This window comes from Sceloporus occidentalis, unplaced genomic scaffold (assembly GCF_023333645.1).
Source record: "Sceloporus occidentalis isolate IW3139 unplaced genomic scaffold, rSceOcc1.0.p SCAF_7, whole genome shotgun sequence".
NCBI classification, from domain to species: Eukaryota; Metazoa; Chordata; class Lepidosauria; order Squamata; family Phrynosomatidae; genus Sceloporus; species Sceloporus occidentalis.
The window spans coordinates 64,459,333-64,482,252 of record NW_028316987.1 but is presented as its reverse complement, the minus strand read 5'-3'; the positions used below and the strand labels follow the sequence as shown (position 1 = coordinate 64,482,252).

At 39.1% G+C, this 22,920-nt stretch overlaps 1 protein-coding gene across 9 annotated transcripts in view; it reads left to right on the top strand.

Annotated features, from left to right (window-relative positions):
• Window positions 1–22,920, top strand: part of PHF14 (PHD finger protein 14) — a 168,550-nt gene that overhangs the window by 124,264 nt on the left and 21,366 nt on the right. For 7 of the 9 annotated variants that reach the window (XM_089533164.1, XM_089533162.1, XM_089533155.1 and 4 more), the window contains one exon: window positions 11,081–11,194. The exons of the other annotated variants lie outside the window; for them this stretch is intronic. In XM_089533164.1, the coding sequence (XP_089389290.1) occupies window positions 11,081–11,194 (114 nt within the window). The remainder of the gene's footprint in view (window positions 1–11,080; window positions 11,195–22,920) is intronic. 9 annotated transcript variants of the gene reach the window in all.

Here is a 22,920-nt window from a genome sequence, read left to right as displayed (position 1 = left end):
TCTTCTCTAAATCCTGGAGACGTACATTGCATTGTTAAATTCTGGCAGCAATTAAATTTATCTCTAGCTTTTCACTAAACATATCTTTGGTAAAGGATGAAAGTGATTATGTGGTTCAGTGGTTTGAAAATTCCTTTGGGTATGTTTGGAGAGCCTTGCATATTTTGCATCTTCTGCGTTGAAAACTGTATATGCAATGAATGATATCAAAAACTACATTAGCTGCAAAAGTAATATTTATAATACTTAGCTACCAGAAGTTACTAGTTTAGCAGCAGATTCCTTAAAATATCACATAAACAGCAGATTGAAGCAACATGTGCTTCAACAAGAAGATATTGTCAGGGATGATGGGAGTTGTAGCTCTTCACCTCTGGCTCTGACTCACCACCTTGTTATGCAGCGGAGCTGACCAACTTTGATCAGTGGTTAGTGCTTTTCTCCAAAGCAGCAGAGTTTCAGAGAATAGGCTGAAGACCCTGACAAACTCTCCAAGCCTTCTCAGTCTTCTTCCTGTGAAGTCTCCAAACTTCTCCAGGATCCTGCTGGCTCTTGTATCTTCACTCAAGACACCAGACAACTCAGTAGTCTTATATAAAAGATCTACTTTATTCTACTATATACACAATACTATATGCCCTACAAATCACAATCTCTACAATCTCCAAACTACTCCAACTACCCACAAAATACATTGGCAAACATAGCAATTATTATAGCCATTGTCAAACACCACCCACTAGTCAGTTTCCACCCAGTTGGCGTGTACACTCATTTTGATTGGTTCTCATAGTTCCACCCATACTTAAGGATTTCATCATTTCACCTTGTACACTTAATGAATCTCAGGTGTTTCCAATTGATCATTCTACAATTCTGTCCTTGACATTCAGGACTTCTAAATTACATTAGCTTTTTCACCTGTGTGGCCTCTTAATTGCTTTTGCTTAGTCACTGTGACTTTCACATACATGTTTTATTTCTTTCACTGTATGTCCCATGTTGCATTTTCCTTAACAGATATTTACAAACTATGCATGTTAAAAGATGGTATAAGTAATTTATGAGTATAAATAAACATAGCTGATTTACTTTTGACTAATTGGGACTGGTACCTCAAGCTCCAATACCTTTTAAATAGATTACACATTGAAAATATTTCAGATGACACTAATAAAGCGCTTCCGTAAAAAAATCAAAATAATGTATAGTTGGGAGTATCAGGTATTCTGCGTTTGTGCACATGTGTGTGTATGTGCCTTCAAGTTGCCTGTTGACTTATGGCAACCCCATGAGTTTCATGAGTTTTCTTAGGCAATGAATACTCAGAGGTTTTGTTTTTTTTTACCAGTTCCTTCCTCTGAAATAAAGCCTACAACACCTGGCATTCATTGTTAGTGTCCCATCCAAGTATTTACTAGGACTGTCACCACTTAGCTTTCAAGATCAGATGAGACCTGGTGCCCTTAGGGTATTGAGACAGAGGATCATTTGTTGCTGTTGTGTGCCTTCAAGTCAGTTCCAATGTATGGCAACACTAAGGCGAACCTATCACGGGGTTTTCTGGGGCTAAGAATGAATCACCCAGGGTCACCCAGTGGGTTTCCATGACTGAGCAGCTATTCAAACTCTGATCTTCAGAATTGTAGTCCACTATTCGGGCCGCTAACACCATAGCCACTGTAAATGTCAGTAATATTTTTGACAGGTAGAAGGGGTGATGATATAATAAATGAAGGATAGCCAAACAGCAACACCTGGATATTAATAACAACTTCCTTTCCTTGAACAGCCAAAATGGTACCATCTAACACAGCAGAGTTTGGCAAAAATTGCCCTAGTCACAGAAGAGACTAGAAAGCTGAGATGTGTGAAAGTATAGGACTGTGAATAAAAGAATTAGCATACTGAATGAAAACTTCCTGGATTCTTGTAGGCCTGCATACACCATACACAGTGTGGAAACCTCTCAAGTTCTAGCATCCCCTTCCTTAGATGGAAAGTTTTTTGTGCTGTATGAAGATTCAGAATGTCTTGTGAGTGCTGTCCAATGTGGTATTGCACCATCTTCTGTGCCTTCTATGCATCAAAAAGGTTCATAACGTGTGCTACCAAGGAATAAAATAATCTGATTCCCTTACCTGGAAGTATGTTTCCTGCTTAATTATGTTGTGGCGGCCCTGTGATGCTTTGTTTTAGTGTTGTACCATTATCAAAGCATCATTTATTGAATATATTCTCTATCTATAATACAAAGCTGTCCTTGAACAGAATAAGTGGAATGTAGCAAAAGTGCATTTCAGTTATCATAATTGGGGGGGGGGGGGGTAGGTATAGTAGGAGAGAGAGAGAAAAAAAACTGACTATGCAGATTAATTTGATAGATATAACCTTATGTGGCATGAATACAACTCCAGGAGAGCCCATCTTAAAAACATTTCCAATGACTTTAGCAGAGTAATACTCTGCATAATTCTCAGTGCCTTTTATTTATGAAGACTGAAGAATTTCCCAGCTTTTGAAACAGCACTAGTTTTGACCTTTCAGTTACTGTGAGCTCAGCAAAAGGTTGCTGATTAATTTTGCCCCTTAAACTGTGGTAGCTGGACTGTTCATTCCTTTTTAATAAACAGGCCCAATTTTAATACTGCTGACTTAGATGTAATAAAATCTTCTTTGTGTTAGGCTTCCACTGTATTAATAATAGGATCTGTATTAGCAGTTTACAACTAAATGGCATTGGGAACATTCAACTAGCTTGCATTAAATCAATTTTATAGCACGACTGCTTTGTCTTGTCCCGTATCTGATACTTTTCAACCTTATAGGGCAAACCTGCTTCTAAATAAGCCTAGAACAAAGAATATGAGACATATGCTCTGTAGGACCTTTCCACAAAGAGAGCATTTATTTGTACTGCTTGTTTTTATTAATATCACAAATAAGTGTGACAGCCGGTTTAGTAATAGAACTGTAACCAAAGCTGCCACTGGGTGCAAAGATGAATTTGAGGTTGAATTGTAGTATTTGTTTTTTCTTAATGAGGCATTATCAAAATGTACAGAATTGAGTTGAATAACAGGCACTGGGCATACATGCATATTGAAAGAGATAAGTCCAAAGTTTGTTGTTGCTAACTGCCTTTGAGTCGACCTTGATTCATGGTGACCCTGTGAATGAAACATCTCCAAGACCCCTATTCTCTACCACTCTGCCTGTGACATCCCTGATTGAGTCTTGGCATTTACCTAGTAAATTTAGCTCACAGTTATATATGTATTGTAGTTATGCAATATATTTATACAACTTACTTCATTCATACTGCATTTTTACAATTTCGTTATTGCTTTCCTGCATGTGCAAACTTGTGCCAAACCATATGGGGCATGATGACTTAGTATTCACACAATGAATAGTAAAGCAGTGTTTATTAATCATCCAGAACTAATCAGAAATCTAGAAAGCTGCAAGTAGCTGGGTACAACAAGTGATGGGGTTCTAATTTGGCCACATGTGCACTACAACAGATTTACAAATGGCAGCCTTGTGCGAAATATTTTATATGGCTGACCTAACTTTGTATTTGTAACAAATATGTGAAGCAATGTTTTGCTGTTACAGTGGAACTTGCCTTGGGATAACATGTAAGCTTTGTACAAACACAAAGCCTGTAGAGCTCTTCAATACAAATTCTCATCTGTACAATGACTGTAGAACAAAGTACAAAAGTAAAAATGTTTGAAAAATGCAAAAAGTAAAAATGCTGGGTATTTATGCATTTGCTGGTCATTTTTTTTGAAAAATAGAAGTATCCCTCAGTAGTAAATTAGATACTATTTAGAAGCATACTTGGGCTTTAAAAAAAAATACCATACCTCTTCATGTAAGGAAATCCAATGCAATTAGTACTTCCTTCCTTTGATCTACAATTTTTTTAAATAATGTAATAATATTTTTCATGTATATCCTTCCAATATACGCCAGTACATAGCAGCAGTGGAATTCATTGTAAAAAGGAAATAATTAGCAGGAAAAGTGGTAGTTGTTTTTCTATTATCTGCCCACTTTGAAATGGTTTCACGACTTTTATTTCAAAAAGGACTTTTTCTCCCATTGTGCAGTTCTAAAATGAACTACTGTCTTCAGCTTTGCTGTTTTTTAAAGTCTTTGTTAGTAACTTTGGTTCCAAATTCATTACTGCAGTCAAGTAGTTCAGTGCCTGGTGCAGGAGATAAACCCTTTGCAAATGAAGACAGCATCCATTTTCCCTATACCTTAGGCCACACAGAATTGATTGCAGTAATAAAATGACAGCACCTTATAATATACTGACGGCTTTTTAATTTGAAAACTAGCTTGAGCCTGATTCAGAGCTTGTTTAAAGCTAATTTATGGCTTGCATAATGTTCAACTGAATTCAGGATAAAGGATGATGTATGAAAACGTTTGAGCTAACATAATACAGTCAAATATATCATGCTGGGAAAAGATATTTCCTTTTTGAAGTATGTATGAGTCATACGATGTTTAAGCATGGATGTAAACATCTATTGAAGTTCTGCAGTGTGTTATTTTTTATTTTTATTGTATTACATATATGTTTGTATGACTAGCACAGTTATTAATGTCAATGTGTAAAACTATCTTACAATCTAAGTATACATCATTATACTTTGAACAATCATTACTTAATCTTAACATAAATGATGAAATATATTACATTTGTTCATATGTATGTTTTTTCTACTTTTCTAGGTTTATATGTATATAATCCCATGTTTGCAATCTTACACTGATTTCTGGCCATGGGTTTACTTCCAATAGTAAAAGAAAGCATTTTTGTGTGATATTACTTTGACTCTCTTCAAAGGAATCTATTTTGATAGCTTTATGAGTTAATGTTAAGTGGCAATTCTATATTTAAATTTTGCATTTTATTTTACACATGGAAAACATTTAAGATTAATGTTCACATTTGATGTCTGTTATGTTACACATAGCACATTGCTACAAATTATGTTTCTTTTGAGCATATACTTTGCATCAAATGTTTGTCTCATTATGGGAGTCTTTTTGCATTTCAAGTTTCCTGGGACCTGCTTGTGTTCTTATACATCAAGAGGGGAAAATGCATTAATTAACAGCACACATGTGTACATGCAATACAACTCTACTTTCAGCTAGACATGACAAATCTCTCTTTTTCAAATCTTGATGGATGTCAAAGGCGGGTTACAGACCGCCGATTTGGGGTGGGCTGTACCCGCCCCTTTCCCTGGTGTATCGGGGCCTCAGCTGCCAGAACGGCAGCCGCTGAGGCCCCGATCCGCCGCTTTTCAGGCTGCAGGGAAGCGGCAAAATGCCACTTCCCCGCAGCCTGAAAAGGGGTGTCCTTGGGGCTTCAAGCCCCAAGGACACCCCGCGGCGGCGGGGAGGGGGAGAAAGGGGCCGCTTGGCCCCTTTCTCCCTTGGTTTGCTGGGCGCAGCCGTCTAAAGGTTGCACCCAGCAATGTAAAGCAGCGCCGCAAACCAGGAAGGAGCTCTGAAACAGAGCTCCTTCCTGGTCCGCGCTAAGGGCGCACTAGGCGCCTTGGCGCGGAGCGAGGACGTCACGTCCGCGCCGCCCCATATAGAGGCGGCACGGCCGTGACATCCTCATGGCAGCGGCCGTCTGGAACGGCCGCCGTCATTTTTTACGCGCAGAGCGCGTATTAGGGTTAGGAAGGTGCGGAAGCTCTGCACGTACTTTCATGGCGGTGTGTAACCCGCCAAAGAACAATGAAATAATTTTTTACCATATCTTTGAGACAATCTAGAATGCCCTTCCTAGTGCAACAATAGGAAACTGTGCAGTTTTTCCACGAAAGTTGCACAGTTTGCCCAGAAAACAGTGTCATTTTCTGGAAACCGTGGAGCATCTTGTGAAAATTGTGTATCCTTTCCTGAAAATTCTGCAGCTTTCATTATGAAAGCAAAATTGTACAACATTCAGATTGTGGGGGTTTCACAAAAAGGATCACTCATCTCTCCTAATTCCACAGTTAACCTTATCTCCCAGAAATCAAACAAATGTCAGTATAAGGTAGAGATTGTGATTATTATTGTTGTTGTTGTTGTTGTTATGCTTTATTTATATAGTGCTGTAGATTTACACAGCACTGTACATACAAACAATTCTAGAGCAGATAATTAAACAAAGTCTATGAACATTTAGAAGGCAATTCCATAATCACAAAGAGTCAACATGGGTTTCAGAGAAACAAGTCATGCCAGACAAATCTTATCTCTTTCTTTGATAAAATTACCAGCTTGATAGATGAAGGGAATGCTGTGGATATAGTATATTCTGATTTCAGTAAGGCCTTTGACAAAGTTCCTCATGACATTCTTGCAAACAAGCTTGTAAAATGTGGGCTAGACAAGGTAACTGTTACATGGACTTGTAATTCGTTGACTGGCCGAAGCCAAAGGGTGCTCAACAATGGCTCCTTTTCATCCTGGAGAGAAGTGACCAGTGGGGTCCCACAGGGTTGTGTCCTGGGCCCAGTGCTATTCAACATTTTTATCAAGGACTTGGATGAAAGGATTAGGGGCATACTTATCAAATTTGCAGATGACACCAAATTAGGAGGAATAGATAATACTCCAGAGGACAGGATCAAAATTCAAATGACCTGAATAGACTAGAAAGCTGGGCCAAAGCTAACAAAATGAAATTCAACACAGAGAAATGTAAGGAAATGCACAGATATAGGATGGGGGACACCTGGCTCAATGAGACTACATGTGAAAGAGATCTAGGAGTTCAAGTAGACCACAAGTTGAACATGAGTCAACAGTGTGATGTGGCACCAAAAAGGCCAATGCAGTTTTGGCTGCATCAATAAAAGTATAGTGTCTAGATCAAGAGAAGTAATAGTGCTACTCTATTCTGCTCTGGTTAGGCCCCACCTGGAATATTGTGTCCAGTTCTGGGCATCACAATTTAAAAAGGACATTGAGGAAACTGGAGCATGTCCAAAGGAGGGCGACTAAAATGGTGAAGGGTCTGGAAACCATGTCCTATGAGGAACGACTTAGGGAGCTGGGGATATTTAGCCTAGAGAAGAGACGGTTAAGGGGTGATATGATAGCTCTGTTTAAATATTTGAAAGGATGTCACATTGAGGAGGGAACAAGCTTGTTTTCTGCTGCTCCAGAGAACAGGACCCGGAACAATGGATGCAAGCTACAGGTAAAGAGATTCCACCTCAGCATTAGGAAGAACTTCCTGAGTGTAAGGGCCAGGGGTAGGCAACGTATGGCCCGCGGGCCGGATCCGGCCTGGCGAGGCCTTGGGACCGGCCCCAGCCTGGTCCTGCCGCCGATTGCCGCCGGGGCCTTTGGGGAGCAATTGTCTATAGAAGCCTCAGAAACATGCATTTGTATTAACATTTTTTAAAAAAATCAGCAATTTTTTTTTAAAAAGTGTCCTACATTTGAAAAATTTGTCCTACATTTGTCCCAGTTTATTTATATATTTAATTTTTTTAAAAAATATATTATTTATTTTTTGGCTTCGGCCCCCCAGTTGTCTGAGGGACAGCAACCTGGCCCCCGGCTCAAAAAGGTTGCCTACCACTGGTAAGGGCTGTTTGATGGTGGAACACACTCCCTCAGAGTGTAGTGGAGTCGCCTTCCTTAGAGGTCTTTAAGCAGAGGCTGGACGGCCATCTGTCGGGGATGCTTTGATTGAGAGTCCCTGCATAGCAGGGGTTTGGACTGGAAGGCCCTTGTGGTCTCTTCCAACTCTATGATTCTATGATTATGTGAATAAAATAGCCAAAATAAACCTACCCATGGCATACAATTTAAGAAATAATAACATAATATATATAAATAATACATAACAATACAGGAAAAAGTTCAATAAAGTAAAGCAGGCAACAAATTAAGAATGTCAAGTAACAAATTGTTATGTAGAGGTATTTGTTTTCACAGGCTAGCTGTCAGAGTATGCTGTCATGGACTCATGATGGTATTTTCTATGCTCTCTTCCCATTAGCCACTTTCTCTTCCTCAAAAGTGGTTTCTGAACCTCCACGGATACTGCAAATTATTATTTGATATGGCTTGTGGAAATGGTCATAGACAGAGAAATTGTTGCTTCTCCAGCTTACGTTTGTTGAAGGCAATTTTGTGTATATACAGAATTATTCAATGATTTAAAAAACCTGCTAGTCTCATATTCTCTCTTTTTCCCCTCACAAAACCATGAAATCAGTGGTTGAGAAAACCTTTCATGTTGAGCCCATTCTACCTGTTATGCTTACCAGAGCTGGATAACTTTATAAAAATGTTTGAGTCCTCAGTGATGCTTCAGTAGCCCTTACAGATTTACTCTCAGACTATAGTCATTTCTGTCTGTGTGAGTGCCTCTTTTTCCTTTTCATCCTTCATAGGGAAGCAACACTCCTTTCACAGTCAGATATAGGTTATCGTAGGGCAAGGGCAATGCTATGGAGAGGCTAAGGTGTGTGTAAACTGCACTGAGTGACATCCTGGGAGAATGAACACCCGCTGGGGCAGTCACTCCTGTCCATCCTGGACAATGGCTCGAGCTCTGCCATCATCTCCTTGTCCTCTTCCAGCTGCTTCACTGGGACTGCCACTGATACTACTCTAGCTGGAGGAGAGGCTGAGCATGCTCCCTGGACCCACGTCTCCTTCCAGGGCTCTTGCTCAGGCAAAGCAGAGACAGGTGCAGCACAGCATGTGCCCATCCACAGCCCACCTGGCTGATCTCCCTGGGTTTCCTTTTCTTGGGGGCTGCTGCTGTTTTACTTTAGGCTCTTCTCACACAAGGGAGGGAACTAAGCATGTTCCCCAGTACCACTGCATGTGTGCACTCAGACCAGCCTATTCATCCAGCCTGTCTGAGTTTCCCTCCGAGCATGAGCCAGTGGCAGCGGCTCTGGGTAGGGAGAATGCATAACATACTGTACCTTAGCCAGCAGTTGCTGTTGCATACTCTCCAACAGTCCCAATTTGGCAAGGATAGTCCTGATGAATCCTTTTTCATCCCACTTTTTCAGCTGCTTTTAACATGTCCCAGGTTTTTTGTCTTCCTCTCACTCTCCCCCTTTGTCCTCAGCTTACTTCCATTGCTGCACACTGAACTCAAAGTAAAAAGTAGTTTGCACTCAGTTAACCCATTGGGGATAGAAGAGAGAAGGGGTGAACTATTGCCCTTCCTAGTACTCAGGCAAAAACAAGCTGATGCAGCCTCTCCTAGCTTGTTTGTTCTTTCTCATTGCTATCACTCACCACTCTCTGATCTGCACTGTTTGCAACTATATCATATCTACAGGAATTTTGTGATGGCCACTGCAACAAATAGCTGTAGCTTCATCAGAGACTTATCCAGTTTTTACATAGCTCAATAAATTCAGCCATTCACAGAAGGAGCAGAGATATTTAAACTCCATAATTTCTAATACAGGGAAAGACAAAGTGCGGAGATTAATTAGTTAGCAAATAAAATTCATAGTGTAGAGAGTCTATTCTTGGATTATTTCAGTATACCACTATGCAGATTAAGAAGTACAATGCAAGCTCTATCTAACAGTCTTTTCTGCTTCTTCTTTTTTTTACCTGAAACACATGTTAAACTTGAATTTACTATACTCTGGAAGAAAAGCTATGGGAGGTCCATTATCTCTGGAAATCTTTTTACTGATAGAATGCTGGCAGTTAGATTTGTGTAACATAATTAGCATCAAAGATTTTGTATACTGGGCTCTGCCTCTGCAGTGGGCATGTACAGGGCAGAAAATAAAGATTCCATGGGTGATTGTACACACAGTGGCTACATGTCCAGAATGACCAGTGGCTTGCACCAACACTTTATTAGCCAGTCACATAACGTCCTGTTTGGCAGAATCCTGTTGTGGCATCACAAACCATTATGTGATTATCTTTACTGAAGCTGTTGCACTTGAAAATTGTTCAAGGCAGGTATGCTACTCAGAGTTATGCAATAAGAAGGTTGCAAAACATTGCTCAAGTGGCTGCACAGTTGCATAAGCATAGTCCACTGTAGTGAATGAATAGCTGAATTGACTGTTGCATAACTCCCCATTACACAATCAGTTCCACTATTGTGTGATCTAAGAACTTTAATGGCGAATTCTGGTATAATTTTATAGTGCACAGCTGGTGATTCATATCTTAACCATACCCCCATTTCCATTTAAGTTGGGAAAATCTGTTTATGAAATGTAAAACCCTGTATTCTCAAGCTTTGTGAGTTTCTTGCAGGGTATTTTTCTTTTTGGAGATTCAGTTGCAAATAGAATATACTGGTATTATGATTTTGCATTAAAGTCAGTTAATATATATACAAAAAAAGTATAAGCAGGCATTTAACATACAGTTTAATTGGCAACTAGAAATTCTGTTAAATCTAAATCTCAGTAAATCTCTGAAGCTTCCTACTCCTTTAAAACAGTACAATGTATTTGCATATTAGTGAAATAATCCTTTTTCTGTTCACATATCCAGTTTCTTCATATACCTTCTCAGATTTCATATTGGAAGTGTAAAATTAGCCCAAAATGTGAGTTTGAGTTGCTATTAAGCTTTTATTTTTATGGCCAATCAGGATTTCACATAGAAATATTAGTATGTGGTGAGGTAGGGTTTGTTTGATAAAATAATATGTGACATTTCAGTCCTATGTTTTTATGTTCTTCTGTATTTCCTGCTGAATTATTTTCTTGGCGTATAAATGGAAAATACTATTACTACTACCATACAAAAATATTAACCTTTTTTTTTTCTTAGTGGAATTTGGAATACCTGTGTTTATGTAGGTCTCATGCCAGGAGAAAGGCAGGCAATAAATTGAATAAAAAATAAATTATTGGTTTAAAAAAAAAATCAGTTTAAAATGCCAAAAGTTTGACAACACATTTAAGAAATACAGAGGCTACTTGGGTCACTCAATTTCTTTAGTCAGACCTACTATTTCCTAAAATTCTCTTATACAGTACCACTTCAGCACACCACTGAGGGGTCTGTTTGTTTCTGTTGCCCTCAGGACTACGGCTCATCAATTGAGGTGGTCTCAGAGGCCTCAACTAATGTTGTACCCTCTACCTCGAGAAGTAGCACTGAACAGCTGGTATCGGTGGCACAGAAACATCCAAAAGAGGTAGGAATATCCGTGTCTATTCTATGACTAAATTTCAGATTTGTTTCTGGTATTGATTTTTTTAATGGAACAAGTAACACTAAATCACATGTCCAACCCATCAGAAAGTTAGTTCCATCTAAAACCAATTCATATGCCATGCTTACCAGTATTTAAATTCTTCTCTTTATGATGGTCATTTTTTCCACTGTCATCCTTTTATTTTTCTCAGGTATTTTACTTTTTAATTCCTGGTAGCATAAAAATCAATTACAGTGGTACCCCGGGTTACGAAATTAATTGGTTCCGCTGCCGCTTTCGTAACCCGGAAACTTTCGCTAGCCGAATAGCCCATAGGCGCTAATAGCGAAAGCCGCGATTTCGTGTGAAATCGCGCCGAAAAGCACCAAAAAATTTTTTCGTAACCCAAAAAAAAAACCGTAACCCGGAACAGTTTTTTTCTTTGGAATTTTTTCGTATCCCGGGAATTTCGTAAGGCGGTGCTTTCGTATCCCGGGGTACCACTGTATGCCTTATTTTATGGCAGTAGTAGCATACTTCACTCATATAATGTTGTTTAGGAAGTCTCACTTTGTGGAAATGAAATTTTGTGTCCTAGAAACTCTTTTTCTTAGAGTCTTAGTATTCTAGTCAAATAGATTGGAAGAATTTTGCTGAAAGGTAAACCTGCTAATGATTTTAGGTTGGTAATATCTGTTCGTGTAGCTCAGCTGCCAGCCTCTTAGGTTTAATAAGAGAAGTTGATAAAATAATATCATCTATAGATGTAGGAGTACTATTTCCATGGGACCCTAAATCGATAATATCCCAATGAGATATTATAGCAATATAAATAGCAATCTGTTAGGTAAGTACAAACATCTTGGATGAAAGGAGGAATAAGATTTTTAAAAACATAGTAGCACCCTGGATCATTGGGGAGGAATGCTGATTGTTCTTATGGTGGTATGGCAATGGCAAAAGAGCAAGATTTGGGCCTAGGTGATAACACAATCTGACTGATTATGCAACCACAATGGGGCTGTTGCACTGTCTTGAGGGTCTGTCAGTTGTGTTGTCTTGTCTCATTAGGGGAAGAGTCCTATTTTGATCAATTCCTAGCTGGGTCCTTGTGCATCTTCAGTTCCATACCAATGGATCCCTAAGGAGAGTACAGGAAATTTCTGCTATGCTTGTTTGAATAACAAATTGTCAGGAGGTGAAGTTGGCAAGGAAGAGAGTGAAATAAAAAAACATTGTAATGCTACTTATTCTTGAATCTCTGAAGAGCTTTCTTATTAATATTTGTGTTTCCATACTTGTGGAAGTTGTCTGCAGATCTATAAATGTCAATAACAAAATTCAAAAGTTTGGATATGCTTAGTGTTATACATTGAGATGAGGTAACTGGATACATTTCTTTTGGAAATTGGGGTTTCAGTTATTTATTGCCAAGTTCCTGGAAGAAACTGCCTAAAAGCATTCTCACCTCCACTAAGGAAGCTTTCTCTGGAGAAAACTGACAGTGGGAACTCCTTTCTACTCCATCGTTGACAGGATACAGACCGCCCAAAAAGGGTGGTCTATCCGCCCCTTGTTTTGCTGTGCGAGGGAGCCGCAGCGGACAAACCGCATGGCTCCCTTGCACAGCAAAAAGAACCCTTAAAAAGCGGGTCCTTCTTGCGGTGCATTTGTGATGCCGCAGTGTGCCAATGCCGCACTTTGACAATGACGCCGGGACATGCAGACGCTAAGCGTCCATCGCGTCAAAATGGCAGCGCCCATGTATACAGGGTGCCGCCATTGTGCGGGGGCGCCCTTGATCCCCTTTTTGCTGCTCTTAGAATTGGACTTTTCCACTTAAAAATGATGCCACTAAACTACAGGTGCTGCTCTCTCCTTTCCCTAGGTATTGTAAGTCTTCTTATCCTAGCTCTATATCTGATATTGTAGTTCCTTGCAGCAAAAGTGACAGTTTATTACTACAGTCTTTGGGGCTTGTGATATGGCTCTCTTACTTTTCCTTGCTTTTCTACAGTAAGCTGGCCCTACTTTTAATCAGAGGGAGCTGATTTGAGTTTTCACAAAAGGGCAGCAATTTCTTCATTGCTTAATGTTACTACATTTTTGCTGCCTGATGGGAGAGAGGTCTTTATGGGATTTTCTATCTTGAGCATGATAATAACTTAGAGGTGGAACGGACTGGTTTACACGCCGCATGCTTCCACGCTGCCCTGAAGCCGCTCGAAAGTCAGGCAACTGGCCAGGTGTGGGTAGCTTCAAGATGCTGCATGCCACTGCAGCATCTGGAAGCCAGTTTGGAGCTGCAGCAGGGCGGGAAAAGCTGCCCTTTCCCTAGCCGAAAAAGGAGTGGATCTTTCCCGCCCCTTTTTCGGCTGGGGAAAAGGCGGATTCAGGCCATGGCATGTGTTTGCTACAGCCCCAATCCGTCTTCAGAATGGCAGCTTCAAACCACCCTTTCTACACATCTTTTTCACCCCTTAGTTGGCCTTTGTTACTTTGTACGTTGACTTTATAATGGTGGATCTTGACTGATTAAACAGTTTCCCTAGTTGAATTTGTTCCTTTTGAGAGATTGAATAAAGAACCTAGTTACAGTTTGTATTCTTTATTTATGCTTTGTCATAGATCATTAGCTAAAACTATTTTGTCAAAGGCTACATTATGGTAAATAATCAACTGGTTGTTTTGCTAAACTTCATCTTTTTTCCATTTACATTTTTTTTAATTTTCAAAAGAGCAATACAGTTGAATAATTATATACCCTCATGTATTTACTTAATCTCCAAGGAGCCATATGCCCATGTGTAGCTATTCTTAATTTAGTGTCCAGGTTCTTTTTTTAAAAAAACCAATAATAATAATAATAATAATAATAATAATAATAATAATAATAGAGATTGGAGTAAAGGCTTGAGTAATACTTGACTAAAGCAGGAGCTTCCATATCATTACAGTGCTGGAGGACAGTGTTGTTGTTGTTACTGTTGTGTGCCTTCAAGTCGTTTCCAACTAATGACAACCCTACACCAGGGTTTTCTTGGGAAGATTTGTTAAGAGGGCATTTGCCTGTCCAGTGCTCAAATAACTACACCATGCTGGCTGTCTTGTGGACTATATGCTTAGACTGTAAAGCAGCTCTGGTGATCTATTGATTATCACTGTTCTAATACTGAAGCAGGATGAAGCATGTGTACCTGGGAAGTAGCTGTACCAAAGTGGTCAAGCACATACTCTGCATGTAAAAGGTTTCTGGTTAAATTCATGACATCTTTAGGTAGGGTTTGGCACAGCTTTTTTTCCTGACATCCTAGAAAATTACTGCTAATCAGTACTCATCAGTACAAAAATGTCTGAAACCTACTGTATTTTATTGTATATTATAGTTGTACTAGCGAAGCACAGTTTTATATTTTTAGTCAGTCCTATTTCATAATACTAACTGACATGCAGGAAAAAAATCCTTCATAGCTGCCAAGTGACATAGAATATGGTTTCACTGTACAATATTGGTATTTAGGTGCTGTTAGTTGACTTCTACATACAACTTTCACATTCTACAATGTAGAAAACATCAACAATGATCTAAAGCAAAAACATTAAAACAGGTTTCTGGCGCTGTTCCTGATCTAATTGACATTCCATACTTGTGGCATTGCAGGCCCTTCACAACAGCAATGTATTGCCTTTTTAAATAAGAAAGAGGTTTCATCTTTCAAAGTTAACTTAGCTTTGTATTTGTTCCTTCTGTGCGATGTTTTAGCTGTAGGGCATATAAAGGAACTAAGAAGAACAAGATAATATTTGTGGTGATGATGATTTTGCAAACAGATTACAGTGATGTATGTCAACCTATTGAGAATAGTGGGTTTTAGATAAAATGTTAAGGTTACCTTCCCATTTGTTAATGTTAGCCATGCAAATGTTACCTAGAAGGGAATCCCATCACTCACTCAGCCTCATACTGGCTAGACTAACCACCTAACAGTTTTAATGGTCAATTTTAAATCAAACAAACAAACATATTATTGTATGGTAAACTGATTTGGAGGGGACAATTAATTTTTTATGGGCCATAAATGGTCCACTACCTGCCAGTTGGTCATTCCTAATTTAGATTAAGTATTCCATTACACTAGTACTCTTTCTTTTCTTTTTTAGACTGCTAATACTGGGGTTTATCCAAGCTTTATCACACTTAGAAATCAATGGAACTTCTGCTGTATGTATGATGAAATCTGGATCCAACTCGTTCTTCATCTTGTTGCTATAAAATTTTGAAAATAAATTCAGATGTACAGATTTTGTAATACAGTTCATCCACACCAACCATGGGTTTACCTTCTGCGATCTGGGCTTTCACAGACTGCAAGCCCCAGCTTTTTCAGTGGGCATGCACATACGTGATGGCATGAATGGGAGCGTGCACCCATTGAAAAGAACAGGACTTAAGGTCCCACATTTTTTGCTATCAGTGTGTGTGGGGGGGGGGGGGGATCCAGAACGGATCCCCTGCGGATAGCAATGGTACACTGTATATACAAAATTGATGCATGCATTTTTAACAATTAACACCATTTCCATAGTTCTTTCTACCTTCTCTGACTGAATCCTGTCGACAGCATACAGCTCTGTTTGTCTCAGATTAAGTTGGCTACCATTTAAAACAAAAACATTTGAAATATCCATAACTGTTCCATAATAGTTGGGGCAATATGTTAGGAGAACAAATTTCATTATTATTGTTGTCACTCCATTTACATGCTTCTTCTCTGTCATCAAGCAGCTCACATTGAACTTGTTGGCCCTCAAGCAATTTACATTCAAGAAAAACAAAGATGCAGATCAACAAATCACTTAAGAAAATTTTGTAACACAAACAAACTGGCAACTGAAGGCAGTATTCTCGTGGCCAGTGTAATTTTCAAAGACTGTAGGCTACATTTTTCACTGTTTTTGTCCTTTCAAGACTATGTGACTTTCAGGAAAAGTTGACACTGGCGGGTTACAGACCGCCTGTTTGGAGCGGGCTGCACCCGCCCCTTTCCCCAGTGTATCGGGGCCTCAGCTGGTAGACCGGCAGCCGCTGAGGCCCCGATCCACCGCTTTCCAGGCTGTAGGGAAGCGGCAAAAGGTCGCTTCCCTGCAGCCTGAAAAGGGGTGTCCCTGGGGCTTCAAGCCCCAAGGACACCCCGTGGCGGCGGGGAGGAGGAGAAAGGGGCCGCTTGGCCCCTTTCTCCTTTGGTCCACTGGGCGCAGCCATGTGAAAGCTGTGCCCAGTGGACCAAACCAGGAAGGAGCTCCGAAACGGAGCTCCTTCATGGTCCGCGCTAAGGGCGCACTAAGTGCCCTGGCGTGGAGCAAGGACGTCACGTCTGCGCTGCCCTGTATAGAGGCGGCGCGGTCATGACGTCCTTATGGCGGCGGCCATGTGGAACGGCCGCCGCCATTTTGTGCACGCAGAGCGCGCACTAGGGTTAGCTTTCTAACCCTAGTATGCGCTCTGCGCATACTTTCCTGCCCGTTTGTAACGGGCCACTGTTCTTATCCTGCATATTTGTGTATTCTTTATATTTCTTTTTAATTCTTCATTTATCTCTACATGCACATACTGTTACTTTTAAGCAGGTAAATCCAAAATTTTGGCCCCGAAACCTGCCCTCAACGTACACATGAGGTCGACATCTATTCAAGTATATACAGTATATAAAATTGTAACTTGATAAATTGAAAGGTGTAGCTTCCCTTTGCCCTCTTGGTATCACTGTGCCATGCCAGTGGGACTAAAGATGAGCCACTATGGGCTTCCATCCTCTGTAGAAAGACTTTCTGATCTTTGACTTGCAGCTGTTACTCACTCATCTGCTGATGATGAGATACGGATTGGTTTGATTTTCCCTGAAAGGTTAGTTATGTACCTCTTCTTTTAAGGGGGGAAAACAGTTTCTCTTTTAGCCCATATATAATATTGTCATGTTCCTTTTAAATGATTAGAAACAACTTCAAATTGCTTTATAGCAACAATTTTATGACACAATTTATAAGAAAACAAGAAAAAACAATGTTGCCTTGCAAGTTAATTTATGATTATATATGTTTAAGCTGAGGTAGCTGAAGTAGAAGGCTGCTAGTTTAAATATGAATTACTCCAGTTAAAATATTTCCACAAATCCAAGGCATTTGTCTTTATTTAACCTTTTCACAGTTCCTGCCTTTCTTTAAAGTACACTTACTCACATTTCTTATATTACTCAAGAAGGTATTTAATACATGACTTAGTGTCATTTGCATTATACAAGAAGATTAACTTTACAAGCTATGCTATTAATCTGAGGAGCTCTACATATTGACCTATGAAAGAACGTAATTGTTAGCTTAATTAAGTTAATTAATTGTCACACTCTGACGAACTTAGTATTGAGAGGAAATTAAAGGCAAATAGAAATTGGTAGAAATCATATTTTATGGAATTTTATAATGCATTCTGTTTAGGTGACACTAGCATCTATTGTCTGAGTAGAATACAGCCAATTAAGAATGCTAAAAGCTAAGAATTTTACATTCTTTATTTTGATTGATAATATGTCAGACTCCCCAAGATTAGCCAAAAAATATGTTTAGCAACTTTTGTACCACACTTGTAACATATATCTTGTAAAATGTTGTTTCAGTTCTGATAATGGGAGAACATTCAAATAAGGATCTAGCCATCCTAGTTTTCTTTGGTGCCCCACAACAATTTAAGTAAGACCTTTTTAGACTACTGTGAATGTGGCTTTAAAAAAAAGCTTTTTCTGACTAGCCACTCCAGCCACATGCCCATCAAAACATATATCCATCCTACAAAAAACAAGCTATACCATCATCTCATTCCTGCTGCTTGGAATTCACTACTTTTATTACAGAAATAAGCCAGCGGGAGACTGTGCTATTATATATGGGGAGGAGAATGTAGACTGAAATAATTGTTTTATAGCAAGTAGCAAATACATTTCTATACCGCTTATCAATGTACTTAAGCACTTCCTAAGCATTTTACAATGTGTAAGCTAATTGCCCCCAACGAGCTGGTACTCATTTTAGCAACCTCAGAAGGATGCCAGGTTGAGTCAACCCTGGAGCCCCTGGCTGGGATTGAACTCACAATCCTGTGGATTCTGAGTGAGTGGCTGCAATACTGGCATTTAACCACTGTGCCACCAGTTTTGTTCCTAATAATGGAATTTGGGGTCATCCAGCAAAACTAATTGATTGCCAGAACAGACAACAGACTATACATCTACAGGAAGTGAGGGTGGCAAGTAGCTTGTAAGACTTTAAGAATAGATTTAATAATATGGTGGTTAGATCTGTCTATGGCTACTATTCACAATACCTGTACTGAACTTTAGATTCAGAATCAGTATGCCTTACTGAGCCCTGATCGCTGGAGAGAAGTGACAAAAGATTGCTGTTGCCTGTGTTTATAAGCTTCTACAAGCATATGGTTGCCTATCGTATTTCCACCTATGATGAGCTAGTTTTAATTAATTGTTATTTTACTTTATCAGTGAGTTTTTATGTGTCATTTAGTGAGCTGTAATCCTGCCTCGATCCATTGGGAGAGGCGGGAAAATATAAATTATTATTATTATTATTATTATTGAAAACAGGATGCTTGACTTGATGTTCTGTTTTTCTGCATTCTCATGATCTTGCTGACTCTGACAGATGTAAGCAAGCAGGTTGGAACAGAATGGTCTTGCTCTCCCTGTTCATTTCATGTTTTTCTAACTACCTTGACTGGCTTGTAAATTGGGGTGAGGTAACTAACGGAACAGCACCCATATTGCCTCATTGCCTGTGAACACATTAGTCTCTCTCAACCTTTTTTCCATTTTGAATGTGTAGACACTGGTGACTCAACTTGAAGAGGGCTTTTAAAAAATATAATTACATTACATTGGTCTTCAGAACATTTACTTTGGAATGGCACATTGGTATATTGTCTTTCTACTTCTTTTATGCTTTGTGAACTATTAGTGTCAATTAGATGATCTTTTTACTCTGTTATATAAATGATGCCGAAAACTCTATTTTAGAATGTTCTTATCAGCATTTGCTTCTGTTGGCTTTTCTATAGCTTATCATATTTTAATTTCAGCTTCATTATTTTTCTTGGTATAGCAGTCCTTCCTTGATTAATTGGTGGGCCTTGGCTGTGGATGTTTATCTTAATATATTTTTCTGTTGAAATATTTAAACACCCTGTTAGAGATATATTTCCAGTTACCAGAAGTAATGTTGTGAATTCATGCATGGACTTGCATAGATACCAGCATTTGCCACAATTTGCTTTGTTCCTCCTATGTATTTCTAATTAAACTCTACAAAAGAATTAACAATCAGTATTCTGATTAGTACATGAGATGTGCAACTCATTGCCTATCTATTGCCTGAGCTTCTCAAAAGAATAAATAGTTGATCATCTAACAACAGATGGAGCTTGTCTCTTTATACATATATGTCCTTTTCTGTTCTCTTTCAACTGTGAATACATACACACAGAGATTCTGTTCCACGGTAGCCAATCAGATGCCCAAAAGAAGCCTGCAAGCAGGGCATGAGTGCAGTATCATCCTCCCTCTCATATTCTTCCACATTTGACAGTGAGAGAGTTATTGCCTTCACTACCAGAAGTATTATATAGTCAGCATGACTATTGGCTGTCAGTCATCTCATAAGACCTGATAGAACACTGAGAAGGTGATGCTCTCAGTTGCTGTGAATGGTGGTGATAGAGTATATTGGTCTGTCATTATGAGCCATTACATACATGGATACCACCTTACTCTCTTTTCGCTGTTATACATATTTGGTGTTGCTCTTTAGGTTGGTAGTTCCAAAACATGGCTCATGTTTTTCACTGTTGTTGGGTTTCAGTGCCCACGAGTTATAAGCCAATGTGGCCAATGGTCAGGGGGTCTGGGAATTGTAAACCCAGTGGTTTGGAATAGATGTCTTCAGAAATGTGGTGAAAGAGTTAAGCTGATAATTTGATCCAAACAATCACTGATACTCATGACTACTGTTCATTAAGAAAGCTCTTCCATTTTGGAAGGGTGTGCAATTCTTGGAAGAGGACTATCTTTGAACTAAATCCAAGGTCTGTGATAGGCAAGCCAGAGCCAAAAATAATCAGGACAGCCTTTTTTTCTCTTTCTGTCAGCCTTTCTTTTGGTACTTACCAGGGAAGAGACCAGTCATTATCACCACGTATCTAAACACAATGCACACAAATGTTTTTTGATATTGTGTAGGGATGCAGGATACAGGATGCCAGCCAGGTTCTGGAAATGGTCATACAGTCCCAGCCAGTGTACCCTGAGTAAAGCATGCAGAATACGCATCAAGATGGCACTAGGACATGAACTGTGCCCCACACTGGAGAGAAAGGCCAAGAAATATGCCACTTAATCATATCTGATGTGAGATAATATAATGATCAGACATAGCAAGAGAAGCAAGCTAAAACCACAACAGCTTTAGTGGGGAAGTGGCAGAAAGGAGGTGGAGAGAGGAATGCTGACCCACGCCCTCCAAAATCTTAAGAGTGGGACTGAGCAGGTATAAAAATCTTTCCATGAGTAAAAATTAATTACAATCAGCAGTAACCTGTCATGACAGTAGAAATTTACATCTGTATTTAATGAAATCCTTTTCCACACTGTACAGTTGCATAGGCAATGGTTTTTCTGTTTCAGTTCTTAGTATCACACAATATTGATCCTTGTTCTTGGGGTTGCTAGGGATTGGATTTAGGACTTTATAGATGCAAGGGAGATAGAATTATAGTTCTATCATGGCCACTGCAAGAACACTAGTCTAAAACCATTGTACCTGAGTAGTTTATAATAAATAATTCAATTAATGGCCAATATCTAGATATTTCTTCTGGTACCTAGACTGTTTATTTCCGTTCTGTAATGTATTGTGCGCTTTATCACTTGTTCGCCATGTACATTTTATAACTCTCCTCTGCATTCTTGTATGTCATTATGCTAAGATAGTTATCATTTGAGAATTAGAAAATTATTGCTGTTTTGTTTTTTACTCACTTTTGATACCTTCTAATTAAAAAGCTGGCTAATGTTTTCTGCCCTTTGCTGTTCTGACAAAGGCCTAGGTAACAATTATTCAGCATCCTGTAATGTATCATTTTTATCAGAGCCTTGTGTCTCTTTTATATATATAGAATAAATATTTATGTTTTCTCATTTTTCTGAAGTAGAAGATACAGAGAAAATAGGTTTGAAGTGTCAGCTATAATTCATTGCTCACAAAGAACGGTCTCACTCTGATACTGCATGGAAAGAAAAAAAGTATCTAAATCATTTCAGCAGCAAGCTTATAACCAAGATACCATCAGCATTTTCCTCCTTGAAAATATATCTGCCATAAATTAAATGAAATCTTCAGTATTAAAATGTCTCTGACAAGTTTAACCCAATTGTTGCCATATATGTGTTTTACTAGCAGTGAATTTGTGAATAGGTTTAAAAGAAAGGACAAATGAAAGTTAAAGTAGATTTGCAGTGGGATTTCTAGTCACTCTGTTAAAATAATACATCAAATCCAACTAGAATTTGATTTTAAAGAGGAAAACAAAATATATGAAGTATGAATTCCTTTTCTTATCCATACTAAAAGTATAAGGTCTTTCTGACAGCACACCATCTCCTTTAAACCTTGTATTATCTTTTGTGTATTGTTTGTTTTATATAATGAAATATATTGATACTACAGTTGAGTTTAAAACTATGATATTAAACTTGGGAGCCCAACTGGCATATTATTCATATTTGAAGTTTGTTCCTGACTCTTTAGTGGTGAGGGAATACTATAGTACTCTGCACAGGCTTGGAATTAATGGGTTTTATGCCTAACCCATACTTAATAATAATAATAATAATTTATATTTCCCGCCACTCCCTGTGGATCGAGGCAGGATTACAGCAGATAAAATCAAACAATACAATTACAAAATATCATGCTTCATAAGATGATCAATAAAAGCACGCAAAGATACAGGTACAATCATTAAAATAGCCAAATTGTCATCTGTTTTCTGTACTATTGAATCAGGTGTGGAGAATTCTTTAGGATCAGCTATAGAAGATCAGGTGGAAAGGCCCGCCAGAAGAGATCCGTCTTAAGTGCCTTCTTAAAGGTTTCTAATGTGGTGATGAGACGGATCTCTTCCAGTAAGTTGTTCCAAAGTGTGGGGGTCGCAGCTGTGAACGCTTTATGGGAAGCTGTAATTAGTCTAGTCTTTGTATATTCCAGTAGTTTTTTCCCAGATGTTCTGAGAGTGCGGGACGGATTGTGTAGGGAGAGGCATTCCCTTAAGTAACTCGGGCCCAAGCCATGTAGGGCTTTAAAGGTAATGACCAACAGTTTGTATTGGGCCCAGAAACTGATCGGCAGCCAGTTTAATGATTTTAGTATTGGGGTGATATGGTCAGATCTTGATGTTCCCGTGACCAATCTGGCTGCAGCGTTTTGGATCAGTTTAAGATTCCGAACTTGGTACAAAGGTAGCCCCATGTAGAGCCCATTGCAGAAATGTAGGCAAGAGGTTACCAGTGCAAGTACCACTGTTTCAAGGTCCCTCTGGGTCAGGTAAGGGCGCAGTTGGCGTATCAACCGAAGTTGGTACCATGCACTCCTGGCCACCGCCTCCACCT